This window comes from Ursus maritimus, unplaced genomic scaffold (assembly GCF_017311325.1).
Source record: "Ursus maritimus isolate PB19 unplaced genomic scaffold, ASM1731132v1 scaffold_20, whole genome shotgun sequence".
NCBI lineage: Eukaryota > Metazoa > Chordata > Mammalia > Carnivora > Ursidae > Ursus > Ursus maritimus.
The window spans coordinates 16,652,753-16,672,287 of NW_024424453.1; the positions used below are offsets into that span (position 1 = coordinate 16,652,753).

A 19,535-nucleotide genomic window follows, 5' to 3' on the forward strand; every position below is an offset into this window, starting at 1 on the left:
TTGGCATGCCTGTAGGTTGGTAATGCAGGATCTGGGGGAAGAAGTGACCCAGGCCTCTTGGGGGGGGGGGGAACTTGGGCAGCATTGTAGTGGACAGGCCTCTCTAGGGAAACTCACACCCATTTCCCTCTGAGGCAAAAAGTAAATTCTATTAGTTCCAACCAACCAGGACTTTTCCCGTGCCAGACATCCTGCCATGAGGAAATTTCAGAGCGAGGATGCCCAGCATGCCACCTTTCTGTAGGAATGTAAAGTTGGGCCTCCTTTCTTTCCTGATTTGTGCAGGAAGGAGCTTATTACTTTTGGGGACAGAAGCCTTTTGGTTAGAAAGAATTGAAAATAAATAAAACCCTCTGGGAAAAGGTGAGTCTATCCCCCCCCCCCCCCCCCTCAGGCTTAGACCTAGAAAAGAATGGAGAGGGAAGGGTGAAAACACATTAAGCCCAGATTGGGGGTTGAGGGAGAGAGAAAGAGATCTTTGAGCATAGAGAATTGGAAGGCCTTTGAGATAGCGGAGCCCCATTTGGATTTGGTCTGTGGTTCAACAAGTTAAACAATCGCTTGTTCTGTGGGCTGGAGTGTCAAGACAGGCAGACGTCCTCATTGACAGAGGGCGTGCTGTGTTTGTCCAGCCTGAGACCTTTTCAATGACTGTTTGTCTTTCTAGGCCAAATCGAGGGTTGGGGCTGGGTGGATCGCCTCTGCTTGGCTGTTGCACTGTCTTTAGTGTTGCCTGACAGATGCAAAGGTCCCCAGGATGGGTTTCAGGCTTTAAGATGGCCAAAGGCTTGGTAGCATTATCCACAAAGTGAATTTGATAAGGAATGCAAATATAAAAGGGGGTTTGAAGGTATTTCTGACATTCTTAACTAAGCAATGGAGACAACTAGGACCAGATGATAGTTTATTCTTTTTTTTCTATTCTGATGAATTTTATATTAACTTAAAAAAATCAATCAATGATGATTTCCAAATGGGTTTGGGGGTGAAAGCCATATGCCGGTTCCATACCACTGTGGGCAAGATCTACAAATTTACAAAGAAATTTCTCTCCTCTCAATTCCAATACTTGTACCTCAATTTTTAACCTGCCAACGTCCCAGAGGACACCCAGCCCTCCCCATTACATTTCACTAAACTCAGAAGACTTAAAGAAAATAATGGGAATTTCTCATACAATAAATTCAAATTCTAGAAGTTAGAGGTGTTTGAATGCTGACTGGTGCTTAAATTCTACCTATAAGGGAAATCAACAAATGAGTTACACCAAAAAAAAAATCTAGTAGGGAAATGATTTTTAATATTTTTTATCACAAAGGATATATCATTTTGCAATAAATATGGGTAATTCCCAGCAGAATCCTTTTCTTTCCCTTTTAAATTTGAAAATAGTCTAAGAAAGACTGAAAGACTCTTCAGACCAGCACTGATACATTCAGGCCACACAATCTTGCCATACAAACATGTATAACATTGTTTAACTAGTGACTGTCCCTCTTTTCTTCCCAAACAGGTTCAAAGTCAGAAAATGAGATACAAGACTTCCTTGGTGATGAGGAAAAGATTACGGCTTTACCGAAACTCCCTGAAAGAGTCCAGTAAGTTAAAATCCTCTTTTGAATATTGGTTTGCTGAAGTTATTTTTTTAAGTGGGGAATTTTGTTTTGTCTTTTGGTTATGTTGGGTTGTGAGCTTGGAGGTGTTTCTTGAGTTCCAATGAAACTGAGAACAACACCTTGGTGTTTGATGCATTTGCACACAAATCAGCAACACAACGTCCCACCAGCAGCCAGCTAATCCCCCTCAATGCCTACTCATCTGGACATTCTAGAATTAATATTTGACGACTCTCTCATTGAAACAACAACCCCTGACCTTCTGTAGTTCCACTGTCACATTATTCTATGACATATTCATCTTGAATTCATTTCCAGACGATTTGATTGGAATGAGGTTTGACATGTATTGGCTTCCATGAAAGGAGCAGACTTTGATCTCGGTGATGGGGTTTACATGATATGCATCATCTTGACCAGGGACACCAGCCTTCTGCAATGTGGCGGCAACTACGTTCCCACAATGTGGTGTCTGAACAGGGAGTGACTGACAGCCGCTCTGTCAGGAATACCTTCATTGTGAAGAATTTAATTTAATATTCCATTTAGAATAAGCATATGATTTAGGGTTGGGTGTTTTCCCTTCCAGGCGCTTCTAGTTTCCCTCATTTCATTCAACTACACCACCAGCTGATGGTTGCCTCCAAGGTATTCCCTTGTTGAAAGGAAAAGCAACCTTCTTAACAAAAGTTAAATGGACAACTCAGGAAATGGCTTTCTTCTATTATTTTGGAATAATTTGATGGCAGAATTCTCAAGAGGGATGTGCTTATTATGTAAATTCAGTTGTTTTAATTCCTCAGTGCTGTTCTGGAAGATCCTTTGACCATGTTTCTTAATCTTTTGTCAAAAGATATTTAGCAGAAACTTTGTTTAGAAATTAAATTTTATCCAAGTATATTTTCTTCCATACTCAGTTCCATTAATGATGATTAAAGCTCAAACTTCCATAGCAGAGGACAGGAATAGCTTCCTTTATCTCCAAAATCCTAGATCTCATCTCCTTTGTACAATTTGGGCTAGGGCGTACGGTGGGCTCCTGGGGCTTAAGTTATTTATTTATTTTTTTGTAAGACTAGAGACAACCTTTAACTTCAGGAATCTAAAGTCTGTCTGTGAATAGCCTATAAAGAGACTTGTCCCTTGTTTTGGGTGGTAACCTGGCTAGAAACAGGGAAGAAGGGACTGAACAAATGACAGCAGATCTAGATGCAGAACATTCAAACAAGGCTTGTTCTTGGCCAGGCTCTGTGCAGTGGCCCTTAGCTCCTGGGATCCTGCTCTGAACATAACCTGCAACGGATAATCACCGTTTAGCATTTCTTAAAATATCAAAGTGGAAAAATAGCCCAGCTATTGATCTGAAACCTCCCCTATTTCTTTCCCTCCAAAGGAGAGAGGTCAGACATTCCCCTATTGGAGCCAGTAATGGGAGGAGCTCTGGCAGATTGTAGGGCCACCAAATGTCCTATTTCTATGGAACAGGACTAAAAATCACTTTAGTATCTGCTGTTGCTTTGACCAGGCTGAGGTGAACAAAGGTGCTTAGGGCAGGATTTGGGGCACTGGATGGATGTTTGGTGCCTGGTGGTGAAACTTGTTCCAAACAGGCCCCTACAAAAGCCTCTAGTGCATCTTTGCCTTCTGCTGAAGATCTCTGAGCTGCAGAATGAGTCTCTTTTTTTCTGCAAATCAAGCAGGAAAGTAAACTCAACAATGCTGTAACCCCCAGCACGGTTAGAAATAGAATGCTCCTGGGGCACCTGGGTGGCTCGGCTCAACTGGTTAGGCGGCTGCCTTCGCCTCAGGTCATGATCCCAGGGTCCTGGGATCCAGCCCCACATTGGGCTCCTTGCTCTGGGGAGCCTGCTTCTCCCTCTCCTTCTGCCTGCTGCTCCCCCAGCTTGTGTTCTGTCTCTCTCTCTGTCGAGTAAATAAAATCTTTAAAAAAGAAAAGAAAAGAAATAGAATGCTCCAGCTGAGCATTTGGTATTGGGAGTCAGGGTGATGAGATAACTTTCTGAAAGAGAGGAACACCACTCCTCAGCCTGCCCTATCAAGTCAATGAAATCTGGTCTCTTTCCTACCTGGCACTGGAAGACTCCAAAGAAACAGCTCTGAAAACTAAAATATGCCTCCCTGCCATCAGTGCCCCACCTGTCATCTACGGTTAGCTGGATACTGCTTTGGGCCTTATTTCAGAGCTATGCCTTGAAGATCCTTATGTAATTACCCAGAGTTCCCTGTCTATAAATGTTAGTGGATAAATGGATTTTTTTTTTTTCTCCCTGTCTCTGTCCCTGGGAAAATGTCCCTCTGGGAGAATTCCTGGCCCCATTTCTGTGTTTAGCTAACGTGCAAACCATGTGGCTCCAAGGAACTTGTAAGAATTAGTGACCTGCAGGTCAAGTAACCCCTGGCTACTCAAGAAGCATCTACCCAGGATGGGTCCATATGTTTTTAGTACTTCAAGAGAATGCTGCATCTGGGAAGGAGTTCCATGGGGCCAGGTTACTGTCCGTGCATTTGGCTGAATCAGATATATCTGCCCTTTCACTGTTGGCACAAAAAGCCACACACATGTCCAAAGTTTTGCAAGGGTAAAGTTAGTATGAGTATGCTGCATACTAACACTCTACAAGTATAAAACCTCTGCTTCTTATCCCCAGAATCTACAGTGCTTAGAACTCAGGAATCCACAAACTTGGAAGGGGAAAATTGCATCTTTATTTTCACCATGTTCTAATGGAAAGTTACAGGTTTTTTTCTAACACACGTGTTGTTAACAAAAACAGGACTATTAGAGTTCACTGGCATCACAAGGCTTCCAAAAGGGTCCCTACACTAAAACAACCTAAATACCCATGTTTTATGCTGTTATTCAAAGCTTTTGATGCAGGTGTGGTCACAGTGTTTATATTAAGGGATCCATTTTTGTGCAAATCAGAGATTTAATGAAAGCAAAAGTGGATGATGGGTTTGACAAACATCCTAAACAGTAGGTTGTAGATCACGGAGGTTCATGCGGGAAGGAAAATATTTTTATTGCTGGACTACTGCAGAAGTATCCCTGCTCTTAGCCCTGAACGCTACCGGAGGAGTTGACTAAGCTCTATGTTGAGAGATGGTTAGGAGAAACAGCTGGGCAAGGGATCCCAGGTAGGGACACACTCCTTTTGGGTTGGAGGGTTGTTTTTCTGGTTTTGTTTTTGTTTTTTGGGGGTTTGTGTTTGTTTGTTCATTTGTCTTTAGGAGGCCTTCACGTGTTCAGCCCAGACTTGCCTAGACAACTGCAACATTCAACACACACCTGAGTTGGGGGGAGCCCTGACCACTCTGAGACCCAACATGACCATCACTTTGAGGAAGGGAAAACAGGGCAGGGGACAGGAGAGGAGGCTTCTATGAGCAGAAGGGTAAATTCCAGAAGATGAGAGTATGGGAGAAGGTAAAATCCAGGAAGGAGACAAATCCTCAAAGTCTAGTCTCAACACTAAGTAGAAGTCCTTGGTTTCTAGAGCAGAAGGGATTTGGCTGTCAAAAGCACTCCTTCAACTTACTCTTCTCTTCCCTTCTCTCTCTTTCTTTCTTTCTTTCTTTCTTTCTTTCTTTCTTTCTTTCTTTCTTCTTTCTCTTCTTTCCTTCCTTCCTTCCTTCCTTCCTTCCTTCCTTTTTTTTTTTTTTAATGCTAACACAGCATCTATTGGTTGTTTGCTTAAGCTCTTCCGGCCAGCCAGAGGAGCAGAAACACCTGGACTTGTCAAAGCCAGGAAAATTGTGGAAGTTAATCCCTCGCTAAAATGCGGCCTGAGCAGGGAACAAAGCATTAAATGAAGACAGTCTCAAAGAATCTGCCAACCATGATAAATAAGTTAATTATTTTTAAAAATTTAAAAGAAACCCCCTTTTACTGACTAGGAAATGTATAAGAAAAGTTCTTGATGCTGGGGATGAGTGGGGCAGCTTAATCAACTCAGTCAGACTTCCTTGCAATCTGTCCAAACTTCTCACCTCTGCTAGGGATACAGGGTCTTTTACTCAATCCTTAAAACTTCTCTTAAAAATCCAAGCAAAGAAGCATTTCTTTGCTTTGGAGTCGCTTTCTTTGGCCGCTAGGGAGGCCCAAGTACTTAAGTTGGCATTTTTGGCTACAGAGAGCAAGGCAGGCGTCAGGGCGAGCAGCCCTTTAAATCGCCAAGCTCTGCAGCCGGCCCTAGCCAGTCCGCGGAGCAAACAAAGGACACTCCCCCCTGTTCAAGCAGTACTAAGCTAGGCCAAAACGGAAAGGTTTTTTTGTTTTTTGTTTTTTGTTTTCGTTTTATTTTCCCGCCGGCCGACCCCACCCCAAAACGGCGGATCCTCAGCTCGGGAGGGCGTCGCGTGAGAGCAGGCCGTGGGTCCCGCAGTCCCTTGCACAGCCTGGGCGGGGGAACTTGTCGTCCACTCTTCCCAGAGCCCTGAAGGCTAGCGAGGGGAGGGGAGGGGCAGAGTCTTCGGCCCCAGGCAACAAGTGGTGGGAGCTGAAAGTGGAAGTGATCCCAAGGTCCTTTCCCAGAGGCTTCATTTGGCGGCAGGGTCCAGAGCTCAAGACCGCAAACTGACTCGGGGAGACTCTGGGGGTGAGGGAGGACCTATTTCTTCTTGCAGCATGCCCCTCGCCTTTGTTTCTTTGGCCAGCCAGCCCGCGAGGCGAAGGGATTTGTGGTGGAGAGGATTCTTAGCCCCTATTGGGAGGGTAGCGTGGGTTCGAGGCCAGCCTCTCCCAGGTCATCACTGCCTCAGGCCCGCTCTGGCTCGGGTCTGGGCGGGATTCTTGGGTTCACGGGGTCTCCGAGCTCGGCTGGCACTTGGGAGGGGGTGGCAAGGCCAAGTGGAAAGAATAGAGTGGGGAGGGGGGAAAGGGGAGGGAAGAATAAAGAATCTAAGGAAATGAGAGAGAGAAACGAAGGACACAAGAAATTTCGGCGAAAGCGAGAAAATAAAGCTCAAGGGCTGCTAGGCTAGGAGTTCCTCTGCTCACGGTCGCATAGTCTGCAGTCCCTGAAAACAGGCCCCCGCCTCCTCCGGCTCCTGGGACAAACTGATGAAGCAGGCTTCCAATCCCCGCGAGTCCTGTGGTGCCCTTCAGCCCCGGTCGGGCTGGATCTGCCCGTCTAATAACCCGAGTACTTTACGTACAGTGCAACACCCCCTCCCTAAAGTCGTGGTGAAAGAAGGCATAACCCGGCCCCGCTCACTTCCAGGAGCAGTGAGGCAGAGCAGATCTACTCAGCTTTCGAGAAAGGAGGGGGAGGGGGCTCAAGAGGAGAGAAAAGAATCCGTGCCCGGGTCAGAGCGCATGAGCAGTAGAAGCAAGAACTGCTGGGGGTAGGGTGCGGTGAGGTGGAGTGGCGCGGGAGCAGGAGAGGGAGGGAGGGAGGAAGGAGAGAGAGAGAGAGAGAGAGAGAGAGAGAGAGAGAGAGAGTGTGTGTGTGTCCGCGTGCGGCGGGACCTGTCATTGCTGACGTCGGGCTGGGCTGCGGGCCAATAGGCGACCTAGGTGATTGTTCCTCTCCGCGGGCCCGGGCCGCGGCCCCGAATCTCTATTCACTTCCTCTCGCGTCCCGCTGCTACCTCTGTAGTGTACGGGATTTCAAGTAGGCATTAAAGACCGAGGTGTGTGGGGCGGGGGGGACACAACCCGAAACTTGAGGGGAGAAAAAAAAAACTTTGCATAAGTTTTTTGTGGTGTTCTTTCCCCTCCCCGCTGTCAGGTGACTGGTGTGAACGGCCTGACCTAAGGGAGCTCTGGGGAGCCCGGGACGGGATGCAGCAGGCCGCGCTCTCCCAGCCGAGCTGGGCACTGAAATTAGTATATATGACCCGGACGCTTCCGCACCACCACCGCTTAAAACATTACCATTTGCCTCACCTCCATTCCCCCGCAGGGCTCCACGACCCCGATCTTCCCAGGGAGTTGGCTGCCAAAGCACGCTTGGGGCGCAGGTCGGACCCTTCTGGAGCAGAGCCCAGAGCCCCCCAGAAACCCACAAACTCAGCACTGCGCACCCTCCTGCCCTTTCCACCTGCCCCGCAGCCTCCATCCTTCTCCCGCTCATGGAGAGGCAGGGGTTTCTACCAAACTGCCGCCCAGCCGGTACTCAGCGGAGGCGCTGGGCCTCTCGCTGTCCACTCGGTTCGCTGCCGCCTCTGTCTGGCTCCCGGTCCCGGTGCTGACGGCAGAGGCCGTAGTGTGGCTGGGCTGGGCCTGCCCCCCGGGGCCTGGTGGAATGCTCAGCCCACGCCGCCCGTTCTCACGCGCGCTATTTGTCTCAACAACAGGTAGCAGCTCCGGACACCATGGCCCCCAGCTTGCTGCCGCCTCCAGCCCCTCGGTGTTCCCGGGCCTTCAAGAGCAGCCGCCCCAGGCCTCCCCCAGCAGCACTTTGAATGGACTCCTGCGTCTGGGGTTCCCTGGAGACATGTACGCGCGACCCGAACCCTTTGCGCCGGGGCCGGTGGCCCGCAGCGACGCCCTGGCAGCTGCCGCGGCCCTGCATAGCTACGGGGGCATGAACCTGACCGTGAACCTCGCCGCTCCCCACGGTCCCGGCGCCTTCTTCCGCTACATGCGCCAGCCGATCAAACAGGAGCTCATCTGCAAGTGGCTGGCAGCGGATAGCCCCGCGGCCCCGCGCCTCTGCTCCAAAACTTTCAGCACCATGCACGAGCTGGTCACGCACGTCACCGTGGAACACGTCGGCGGCCCGGAGCAGGCCAACCACATCTGCTTCTGGGAGGAGTGTCCGCGCCAGGGCAAGCCCTTTAAAGCCAAATACAAACTTGTAAATCACATCCGCGTGCACACGGGCGAGAAGCCCTTCCCCTGTCCTTTCCCGGGGTGTGGGAAGGTCTTTGCTAGATCAGAAAATCTCAAAATACACAAAAGAACTCACACAGGTCAGTATTCGGCACTGTCTGTCTTGTGCGGACCCTCTGGGGAAGAAGGCGGCCTCTTCTGGGCCCTGGGGGCTGGATTTCCTCAAGTTCCATCTGGGAGGAGGGGGGATATCTTGGTGTTTCCATGAGCCAAGTCCATAAAATATTAATTATGCCCTTCTATTAGAATCACAGAAGTTTCCTGAGGCTGTGTGTGGGGAGGATAGTGCGGGATTTTTGCTCTTGAGGAGGGGGCGAGTGTGAACGCGCTTGGGTCTCTGTGTGTAAATGTGTGTTCCCTGATTCAAGTTTGATTTTCAGGTTTTTAAAATGGCACTGTTCCCCCAAAGTCATAAAGACAGAACCAATTTGATTTTCCTGATCCTTTTGGAATCCTGTTGAAAGAACTCTTTGGTGGGGTGGGCTTGATAACCTGACCACCACCTGCACTGAGGGGTCATGAGGCCCTTGGTGCCTTTAGGATTTAGGGTCTCATGGGCTAACTTCGCCCCCATTTTGGAGCCTTGGTGACCTGACACTTTGGACGTTTGACAAACCCTTTTGCTTTAGCAGAGACCCAAGGAGACTCATCTGCCTTAAATGTCATTTACCGAGCTGTTAAGTGAAATGGGGACATGTGTCAACCACATCTGTTAGTTCTAGTTAACAGAAAGAAAAGGAGCCTGCTCAAGAGCATGCAAAGTTGAACTCCTCTGGCCAGAAGCATCTCTAATTAATGCAATTGCAAGGAGAAAGTTTTCACACTTCCCAGAACAGCCTGTGAAGTTACATTAATTAGTTTAGCAGCCAACGTTGTACTCTCCCTAGCTAGGGTTTCCACACCCAGACTCCCTGGAAGTTTAAGAAGTCAACATCTCCCCTCCTCTATTTTGGCGGTAGGAGAAGGGGACTAGTGGGGAGAGAAGAGGATGAAATAAGTTCCAGCTTGGTTCCTCACTTCTCTTACTCTCTTGGAGCTCTCCCTTACCTCTATTATTGGTAGAAATATCGACAAGTATTAGTCAAAGGATTCCCCCGGGCTGGCACTGCTGGGGAAAGAAATTTGCAAATCCCGGTTTCTCCCTCAAACCTTGCAATCTCGGGAAAGGTCCCTGGCCATGACACTGGCACAGGCAGAGTCCAGACCAAAAGTTCACTCCTACTCCCCTACTTTCTTTCCATAGCATATCTAGAAATGTACAGTTTTCCCGAACTGCTTCCAATACACCCCCCCACACACCCGCGCAAGCATTTGTTCCCCTTTCCCGCCCTCCGAGTTTTATCCCAGGGGAGGGGAGGACAAGTGAGGCCCTGATCACCTCCCACAGGCTCGCTACTCCAGGAGCTGACGGCCCGTACTGCGAAGATAGACGCGCAGTCCTGAGCCAGAGAAGGAACTCATTTTTAATGACAGGGGTTTTTTAAACAAACAAACTTTTACTGCTCTTTGCCGGCCTACTGTTTGAAGTCCATGAAGCAGAAAATGGTTAAATTCTTAGTGCAATCGACCTACAGCAGAGAAGCAAGTTCAGTGCGCCCGGGCTGGCTCAGGTTTGCGTCTATTCAGGACAGAATTCTAAGTGCGTCCTTTCCACTGGCAGTCCTGATTCATTATCGCTGGAGTCAAAAAAAAAAAAAATCTACTGAGCCTCGCCTGCTCCGGCGTTTCCTTCAAACCCCCCTCCTAAGTAATGAAAAAAGAGAGAGAGAGAGAAAGAGAAACAAAAAACAAAATGCTTCTCAAATGGCAATAGACCTCACTACAAATTATTCATGAAGACAGTTCTCGATTCAACAGGAAAATAATTGCCTTTTCAAATATTAATGGCGTTTCATTTCCTCGAGTCGCGGAAGCGGCGAATAGGAGCTGATTTCCCAGGATTTGAGATTCTCCGGATCTGAATCCCAGGCCTGGCTTCGGAGACAGCTGCCCCAAGCCCATGCCGAAAGGTTTCACTTTGTGGCGGTCACAGCAATCCCGGAACAATGGTGCCGCCGCGAGGGAGACGCAGGCCAGCCGCCGCGCTCCAGCCGGACCCCGCCGCCTGCCCCCCTTCCCGGGGCCCTCAGCTGGGGGAGCGCCCCACCTTCCCAGTCAGTCTATAGAGAGAGGCAGGGCTGGGGATCCAAGGTAGAGAACAGTCTGCGCCTGGACACAGATGCTTGGTAACCTGGCCCAGCCACAAGTGCGAGAAAATGGCGCTAGCGGAACTGAGCCGCTGCTTTCGAACTTTGTCAGGCGGGTTTGGCTCAGGGCCTGGGAGGAGGCCTCTCCCGGCTGCTGAGCCTCTGGGAGGAGACTCCCGGCCTTTCAAGACTTAGCCCCAGGCTCGGGCCTCTCCGGAAGGGCTGCAGGGTCCTGGCCCAACCCTGCCTCTCCGCGTCCACCCACCCACCCAGGGCGCCGCGCCGGGACCTGATGGGGAGGGCGGGGGCGGGAGGCAGTGTATTGGGGGTGGGAGTGGGGGCGCGATGTTAGACAAGGGGTCCAGGGAGCCTCCTGCAGCTGGGGAGAGGCCGGGAGGGCGCGGGGGAGGGGGGCGGCCTCACCTGGCATCCCTGGGGCCTCCGAACTTCCAGGCTGCCCGAATTACGTTCAGTGCCTGCTTTTTCCCTCTGCTCCTCATCTGGGATGAAATCATTGTTTCTGTTTTACGTGAATGTCCAACGAGGTGCTTGCAAATGGAATAAGTGTGGGGGAGAATATTTGGGGGGGGCAATCAACCTTAAATTCTATACCTCCTCTGTGTTCTCAGCGAATCTTGTTTTCTTTTGCAGGCCCTGAATTGCTTGATTCTTGTAAGTGATTTTAGAAAGAAAAGAAGGGAGAAAGAAAAGTTTTAGTTTTGCAGATGCCAAAAGGGATCAGAGGGGAGAAAACAAGGGGCAAATAGGGACACTGATGTATTCTGCATCTTTCTCGTTTTTGTTTTTAATAAAATGGTACCAATGTGCCGAGAAATGGCAGATGCCAGCACCGCCCAGTGTTCCACTGTACTAGCAGTACTCCTGCAGGGTTAGGACGCAGCGACCGGTCGGTGCCAGAACCCTGGGCTCACAATCCGCAACCGCACCGAGGCGAGGGTTGTGCGCAAACCTTTGACTCCGCCTGAGCTTCAGCCCGGCGCAGGACTAGGGGCTTTGTTTGTTCAAACCTGCCCCAAAGCACCCGTCTTTCCTGGAAGCGGCGGGAGAAGCGACCACAAAGGCAACAGTCCTCCAGCCATGCATCTCTTTCTTAGCCAGACGCTTGGTAGCCTTTCTCTCAACCTAGGGCGCCCAGTGGCATCCATTTGTTTAAGACGCCTAGACACTTCCTCCCCACCTTTCCACAGCATCTGCAGCTCCAGGAAGAACCTGGGCTTCCAGGTTCTCGAGGTCCTTTCCACCCCTACATTCCAGCGAATCCAGCAGCGGGTGAGCTCCGGGATTGGGGCTCGGTCCTCGGCGAATATTTTTCCACCCTAACGCGCGCTCGCGCCTTCCCGCGGCTCTACAGGGCATCGCACCGCGGATCCGAGCCCCACGCGGGTCTACCCCGGCTGCCCGCTTTTCTTCCTGGCCTGGTCTTATCTTAGCAGCTGCGCTCATCCGGAAGCCGCCGAGCTCAAGAGTACGATTATGGGAGAGGCCTCGGATCCCGCTTGGCCCGGGCATACCCTGCAGCGCCCGCCTCTCAGCTCAGACCTGCGAGGCCCGACCGCCGGGCGTGGGTGGTCTGGGGAGGCTATTCGACCTCTCAAGTCATTTCGGACTGGGAGAGCCGGCTGCCCGCGGCAGTGTCTCCGGGAGGCCGCTGGAGCAGCGTAATAAAATGTTATTGCCGGCGCGCGTAACTGGAGGGATCCCGGACGGTTTAGGCAAGATTTGAAGAATGCTGCTAAATGTTTGCCCTCAGGGGGTAGAAGGGAAGGGGGAGGGGGCTCCATTTCCCGTAAAAATAGCGTCTGAAGTGAATCATTGCTCAGAATACCTTTCCCTGCAGCACGAATCCACAGTATGCATATGCCGTGTGCTTCGGCTGCGCGTCTTTAAATTATTCCATCGCCTTGGCGTTTGCACAAAACCTACTTTAGGAAACAATTTGGGCCATGGTGGGGTGTATGCGAGTTGGACCGCTGGGTGGGGTGTGTGTGTATGTGTGGGTGGTGGTGGGAGAGAGACGTTTGGCTAGAACCAGCAACTTTAAATTGAGCCGATCCTAGCTAGCTCCTCAGTCAACTCTATTCTCGGGCAAAGGTACTTCTTGGCTCCGAGTGGAGAAAATTTGGAGGAAAACAACCGGAGTGGATCAGGATGGAAACTCGACTAAGATGGAGTCTTTGTCGCTCCTCCTCCGTACCCTCCCCCATCACCCCCTAGCCCAGGCGGGAGAGGGGGAGGGGTGGCGGCGTGCCGCAGGAAGCTCGGTGCGCGTTCTGAGCGGGAGAAGGGGGTGCTGGTCCTGAGATGCCAACAGGAAAGAGGTTTTTGAAAATCTTCTGTGGGTCTTTTCCAAAAAATTAAAGAGAGATTGAGAAGGGTGGTGAGGCCCGGCCGGGGCCACGACCCACGCACACTAATGTCTCCGCGTTGCCTCCACCAGGGGAGAAGCCCTTCAGGTGCGAGTTCGAGGGCTGCGAGCGGCGCTTCGCCAACAGCAGCGACCGAAAGAAGCACTCGCACGTGCACACGAGCGACAAGCCATACACGTGCAAAGTGCGCGGCTGCGACAAGTGCTACACGCACCCCAGCTCGCTGCGTAAGCACATGAAGGTGCACGGGCGCTCACCGCCGCCGCCTAGTTCTGGCTACGACTCGGCCACGCAGTCTGCCCTCGTGTCGCCCTCGTCGGACTTCGGCCGCGAGCCCCCGGTGGCCTCCTCGGCGGCGGTGGTGGCGCGTGGCGCCGACCTGAGCGAATGGTACGTGTGTCAGGGCGCGGGCCCCGCCGCAGCTGCCCCCGCCGCACCCCCAAGCCCCCAGCCACCACCTGGCCCAGCCGCTGCCGCCGCCGCCGCCGCCGCCGGTATTAGGGCTGCCGCTGTGGTTGCCGCTTCCGGTACACTCACTGCTAGTCTAGGCGGGGTTATTGAGGCTTGAAGAGAGGGTGAGGAAGGAAGAAAGGAAGGGAGGGAGAGAGAAAGGAAGGTAACCCCTAAAGGTTGTTAGAGCTCGTCTAAGGTGTTGATATAATGTCCATTACTTTAAAATATAAATATGGTTCCCGTATTTATTCTACAATCACACCCAGCACCCTCCACCCACCCACACAGACGCCCTCATGACTGGGGAGCATGACCCCAGTGTTCGGGTAGAGAAAGTGCAGAAAGACACAGGGAGAAGGAAAAAAAAGACACATTAGAAGAGTTTATGTGCAAACTTGGCAGCTGCAGGTGGTGAAATTAAGATCACACAGTCCTCTCCTGGTTCACAGAATGAGAAATGTTTTCCTCAAGGCCTGGGCGGCTCTGTTGCCACCCCTACTCCCTTCCCAGCCCCCATTCGGAGGCTCCTCCAAAGCTCCAATCGTAGAAGGTGTTAGAGGGAATTCCTGTGCCTAAGTTATCTTGCCTATTTCCTTCTACTTTTGCCTCCTGACATTTCCCCCCTCCAGCTATCCTTTGAAACAAAAATGTGCAAGTCACAGAAGCCAAATTTTCCAACTACTTATACAAAGGAGATAAAAGGGAAAGGGGCTTAAGCACCTTACCCTGGGCATCACACGCCACTCTCTCATGGACTGGCCCAAGCACACATATTTATCTGTCTGCCTGTCTGTCTGCCCCGTACACATTTTATACTGGGATTGTGTGGGAGTCCTAACAACAGAAAATGCAGACAGAAGAGTGCTAGAGGGGCTTTTGGATTCAATACTCTGAAGACTCCCAGGACCAATCACCCTCTCCCCACAGCTTCCCCCCCTCCTTGTAGAGGCGCTGCCTGTGGAATATTGTGGGTGCTTGGCACTGGGGGTGCAGAGTGGGCCAATGACGTCACTGAGCCAAGGCCTCCACAGTGAAGGGATTTGGCCTAGGCAACAGTGTCTGAATAAATTACATCAATTCTGTGATGATCTTTGTAAAAAATCTCATAATTGTTGGTCTTATTTTTAAAAAGCCGTGCACGTGGTGGGGAGTAGATAAGAGAGATGAACTCTAATAATAAATGTTTTAAAGGTAAACACCAATGGATCTAGATTGAATGTGTATTCTATATGCTGGGTACCGGGTCCCCAGATAAAGAACCAGATGTTGGTGGCAGAGGAGAGGAAAGTTGCAATTGTTGCCAAGCAGGGGAGAAATCAGGGCCTGTTTCCCAGTCTACCACCCTCTGCAGGGAGGATGGGGCTGCTCCCAAATCCTTGCTAACATGAGGGAGGAGGGTAGAAAGAAAAAGAAGGGTGAAAAAGCTTTGGTTGCCCTACCCCAATCTCTTAAGAATTTAGACATAGGTAGGGCTGTGGTAGTCCTACCTAAGGGGATCCCCCTAGACTGTCCAACAAATAAGTCCAGTCTGCTGGGTTTTCTTCTACACTCTTCTCTTCAGACACTATTAGACAATTCTCACTCCTGCCCTGCAGCCCCACTTTCTTCAGATAAATGGTGTCCTAACTGTAGTGGGATTGTTTTAATTACCTCTAATAAAAACCAGAATCTTCCAAATATATCCTTAGCGAATCCATTCTTGTGGAAGTGGTACTGCAATCCCCTCCCCCACCCACCTCCCCCATACAATAGAGTCCAGAGGCCGCCTGGCCAAGGGCCGGCGGTCTGCAGCAAACAACTCGTTCCCATCAGGAAACACCCGCCCCACCACCAAGGTGCAGAGGGCATCTGAAGAACTTGCTTCTTGTGACGTTTAAACATTCTCCTCTCTCCAAATAGGACTCATTTCTTTCTCTTCTGTTTCTAGGCCCCGGTTTGCCTTCCATTGCAATCCAAAATAGTGAAATAAAATAAAAGTGCTTGGTCGGCCGCTAATAGCCTTTAATTTTTCATTTGCTTGTTACAGATGTCCACCGCGTTGCTCGCAAGGTAATCTCGCCCAACGCAGCTGAGCGCCCGCATCTAGCGCCTGCGACATCAAAGGGTCCGCGCACAAAGCAATGTTTCTTCGCCACGGTGCATCTTCATGGTAAGTTAGGATTTCTATGGCAATGGGCAAGTTGCACTGAAATCCTGAAAGGCTGAGCCTGGAGCCCGTCCAGGCTTTTCATTAAGGACATAATATTTACGTCTAACAGGCCTTTTTTCTTGTGTATACAAGTATATATTTTTGTTTGACGCGGACTAAATCATTTTCATTTAATTTCCGGTAAACAAAACCCACGCGAATGGGCACTTGTTCCCGATCATAATAAAAATGGATAATAATGTGAGGGAAGAAAAGGGCCGCTTGAATCGCCGCTCAGCCCCCTTTGTTTCTGCTTTCTGCGGTGATCAGAGGGCGCATTTGGGTTTGATGGCGAGTTTCTAAAGGCGAGGAAATGGTTTGTAAGAGGGGAAAGAAAAGGAGAAAGGTCTAATCAAGCTCGGGTTGTTCAAAGAGTCGGGTTTTGGGGTTGAAAGTGTGAGTTTGACGGTGCATCAGCATGCCGCGTTAGGCTCGCCATGGAAATGCGCGCGGGGAGCGGCCGCTTCAAAGGCGGCACACTTCACTGCAGACACTCTATTAAGATACATTTGCGCTGACCTTTGCTTTCACGCCATTTAATACTGTCACTGCGTTCTCCAGTATATACTTCCTCTTTGGGACCAGCCTGGCCCGCGTTTAGGGGTTCACCCCACACTCCTGTGGGGAGGGGTCGCTTTGGTGCCAGGGACGCTTTCAGGAAAGGGAGGAGCCGGACTCCGTACATCTTGACTGCGCCCCAAAGAAGCTCCAGGGTCAAGAGTAAATAACTCTAGGGCGATCTCGGAAGCTTAACAAATGAGCATCCCCAGCTCAGTTTTGTGCAAAGCGCCTCTCTGCAATTTGAGCAGGGTGGAGCCCTGAATTTGAAAGGGACTTGTGGAGGGGGCGCTCTGGATGAGTCTGAGGAGTTTAGACTGTGCCTTTGGGACATTTCCACTCTGGCCCCCAGAACAGCCCATTCTGCCCCTCCATCCCAGAAGTGTCTTGCAGTGCCCCCTCCCCCACACACACACACACTTGTTTCTCCCTAGCGTGGGGCCTAGGATACCCCTCAAGCCTACTTTGGCCCTGGGCATGAACTCAAGAGCCCAAGGCCAAGGGGAGAGGGAAGATGGCAGGAAAGTTAGAAGTCCATGTTCCCTTAATTGTCTTGTTGTTTATTTTATCCAAGTACCCCAGTGAATAGGGGAAAAATAAACACGGTGAAAAAAAAATCAAACAGTAGAGTCTTCTTTAGTGCCAGTCCTTGTGGTTGAATAAAAAGGATGGTCCGCTTTCTATTGAGCTGAGAAATCTTTGAAGTGGGAGTTATTATCTGAGACATTCCCGCTTGTCGTCCTAACAACGCTGATGAAACGTAAAAGGTTCTTTGTCAGCGATTTGTTCTCCTCTCTGTCAAACTCCCTCTGCTCGGTTAGTTTCAAACCGTTTCTAAAGAGATAAAATCAAACTTCTTTAAAAAAAATACATGCACGCTACACCAAATGATAACTTTAGGACTAAGTCCTGCTAAGGAAAAAACAAAAGCGACACAGAGACGTTAGGTCCAAGATCTGTGAAGGTGCGCAGATGTTGAGCCGCCCTTTGCACTGGCTTTGGGACATGGGGAAAGAGTGCAGAGAAGGTGTAGGCAGAGGGTACATACCCTAAGCACACACTGTGTGTTTGCTTCTCTCTGTACTGGCCTGCACTCATCAGTCCCAAGCGGGGTACTTGGATGAGCCTCCTTTGGGCACTCCTTAACTCCCAATATTCTTGCTAAGGATCCTTGGAACCTAAGGCTGCAGCCGACCAATTGTTAATATTTCCTGCTCCTTCAAAGACAATCCTCTTAAAAATAGACCCATTGTGTGTTTCTTTCCACTAGCAGCAAACAATCAGCAAGCCCTTTCTGCCATTAATAGAAAGTAGAGTGGCTTGAGGGAGAGATGTTTTTATAATTTCCTGTTTTCTTCAGAATCTTGGCAATTGGAGTTCAGAAAGTTCAGTTTACAAGATAGTGTCCCCAAAGTGCATGCAAATACCCTCCTCTCCCATCCACATATGCAGTTCTTCATTGAATATTGTGCCCTGGAAAGAAAATTTCACCCTGTCTGGCTTTCCCCAAACCTCCCAATGTGGTTTTAAAGGTGGTTTAAATAAACAGGGATGTACTGGCCTCCCCACTCTGTGTGTGCTGAATAAATGATTTGTAAAGAAGTTTCCCCAAGCTGTAACCCATGCTGTTATTATAGTTGCTGCAAAATGTTGTCTCTTATATTGATTTTTATTTGTTTACTAGAGGTCCCCATATGTTTGTTTATATCGCTAATTTATGGGAAAATGTAATGATTGCAATGAATGTGAATTATACAGACAGGCAAATGTTTTGTAATCATAAATTCACACACACACACACACACACACACACACACACACACACAAAGCTTGACTGAAACCTTAGACTATTTGGTACATCCTCATCCACACTGTTTGTGATTTATCAGCTCTCCCCTTAGATCCTTAAATTATGAACTAACCTGAAAGGGAAAAAAAAAAGTTGTTTTGTATTTGATTGAAAGTGATTGTTCAATGAAAAACATAGTTGAAAGCTGTGGCTTTAATCTTGCTGTAAATATGTAAAAATGAATTAAAATCTGTGATTCTCNNNCCCTCCAAAGAGCATTGTGTACATGGAGCTCCATTTTGCTATTTTCTTTGGTAATAAATGTTGTGATGTTTCCCTTCCTCTTTTGAATTCGAGTGTCCTGTTATTGCTTCATCATCTAGGGAGAGATTTGGGGCCCTCCTGAAGCCTCCAGTCCTTTTCCCTGACTTCCCTCACGGTTTTACAGAAACACCTCTGAAGCCTTGTAGTTTGGGGCAGCAAAAGGGAGGGACCCACTAAAGAGGCCATTGTGAAGGAGGCCTCCCTCGCCCCCAATTTCACCCCAGCAACACTGACATTCATCAACCAATTTACATCACAGAAGGGGCCAAAGTAAACCGACGCTCTCAACGTCTTCTGGAAAGGTAGCCTTCCCACTGCTCCGACGGAGGCGCACCCTCTCCCAAACCACCTTTGACTGGCCAGACAAAAGCCTAATGGCTGTCGGGAATAAACACTGGGACAGAAAAAAGGGTGAGCTGGCGTCAAGCCGTGCTTAAGCACTGATGGGTACCTCGGGCAAGTTGCCCGCAGGAGTCTTCCTAGCTGGATCCCACTCCCTCCTGGAGTAGCGGAGGCTCAGACCCAAGGCTCCCTTCAGAGGGCTGCGGAAGACCAGGCCGTTGGACCGGCCACAGCCCACAAGGACTCTTCCCGGGGCCTGACTGGGATCTCCAAGTGGGTTTTAGCGTCGGGTGCGGAAGTCGTTTTTGGTCGTGCCACTAGAGAAATTATTTCAGATGTATCAGAACCTCTTGAATCGTCAGAGCCTTCCCACCACCACCAGGGAGCTCGCTGCGCCTGGAGGGCTCCGGAGACGCCTCGCCCCACCCTCCCCCCTCCTGCGCAGGCGCCGCGTCCACCCCTGGCCGCCGCCTGGCCTCTTTCAACTAGTTTCGGTGGGTCCGGCTAGGGATGGGGACACAGCTGGTGGGGTTGGAGTGCTAGGTCGCCTTAGAGAACACCTTGGAGAAGCAGCTCTTGGGGCAAAGGCTGCAGTCCTGAAAGAGTTGGGGGAAGGACCCCAGCACGCAAAGGCAAGAGGGCGACGCGGGGTGTGAAAAAAGCGGCCACAAGGGGAAGGCCCCTGGGGCTGCCAAGACCTGTCTGAGTCGCTGGGAACGGCGGGGTGGGAGGGCCATAGGATATTAGTACTGGGATTTGCGCCCCCTCCCGTCCCTCTCCAGGAAAGGACCCCCTTCTGTGGCTCAGGGACAAGTTAGAGGGGCCTCTTCTAC

General features: G+C 50.2%; 1 protein-coding gene across 1 annotated transcript; it reads left to right on the forward strand.

The window, feature by feature from the left end:
- The first annotated feature begins 227 nt into the window (after nt 1-227).
- Nucleotides 228-19,210, forward strand: ZIC4 (Zic family member 4). Its single transcript, XM_040636579.1, is given in 7 exon segments — nt 228-341; nt 343-363; nt 1,514-1,598; nt 7,938-8,555; nt 13,120-13,575; nt 15,528-15,650; nt 18,822-19,210. Coding segments are annotated over 7 exon segments (1,806 nt in total).
- Nucleotides 19,211-19,535: the final 325 nt, after the last annotated feature.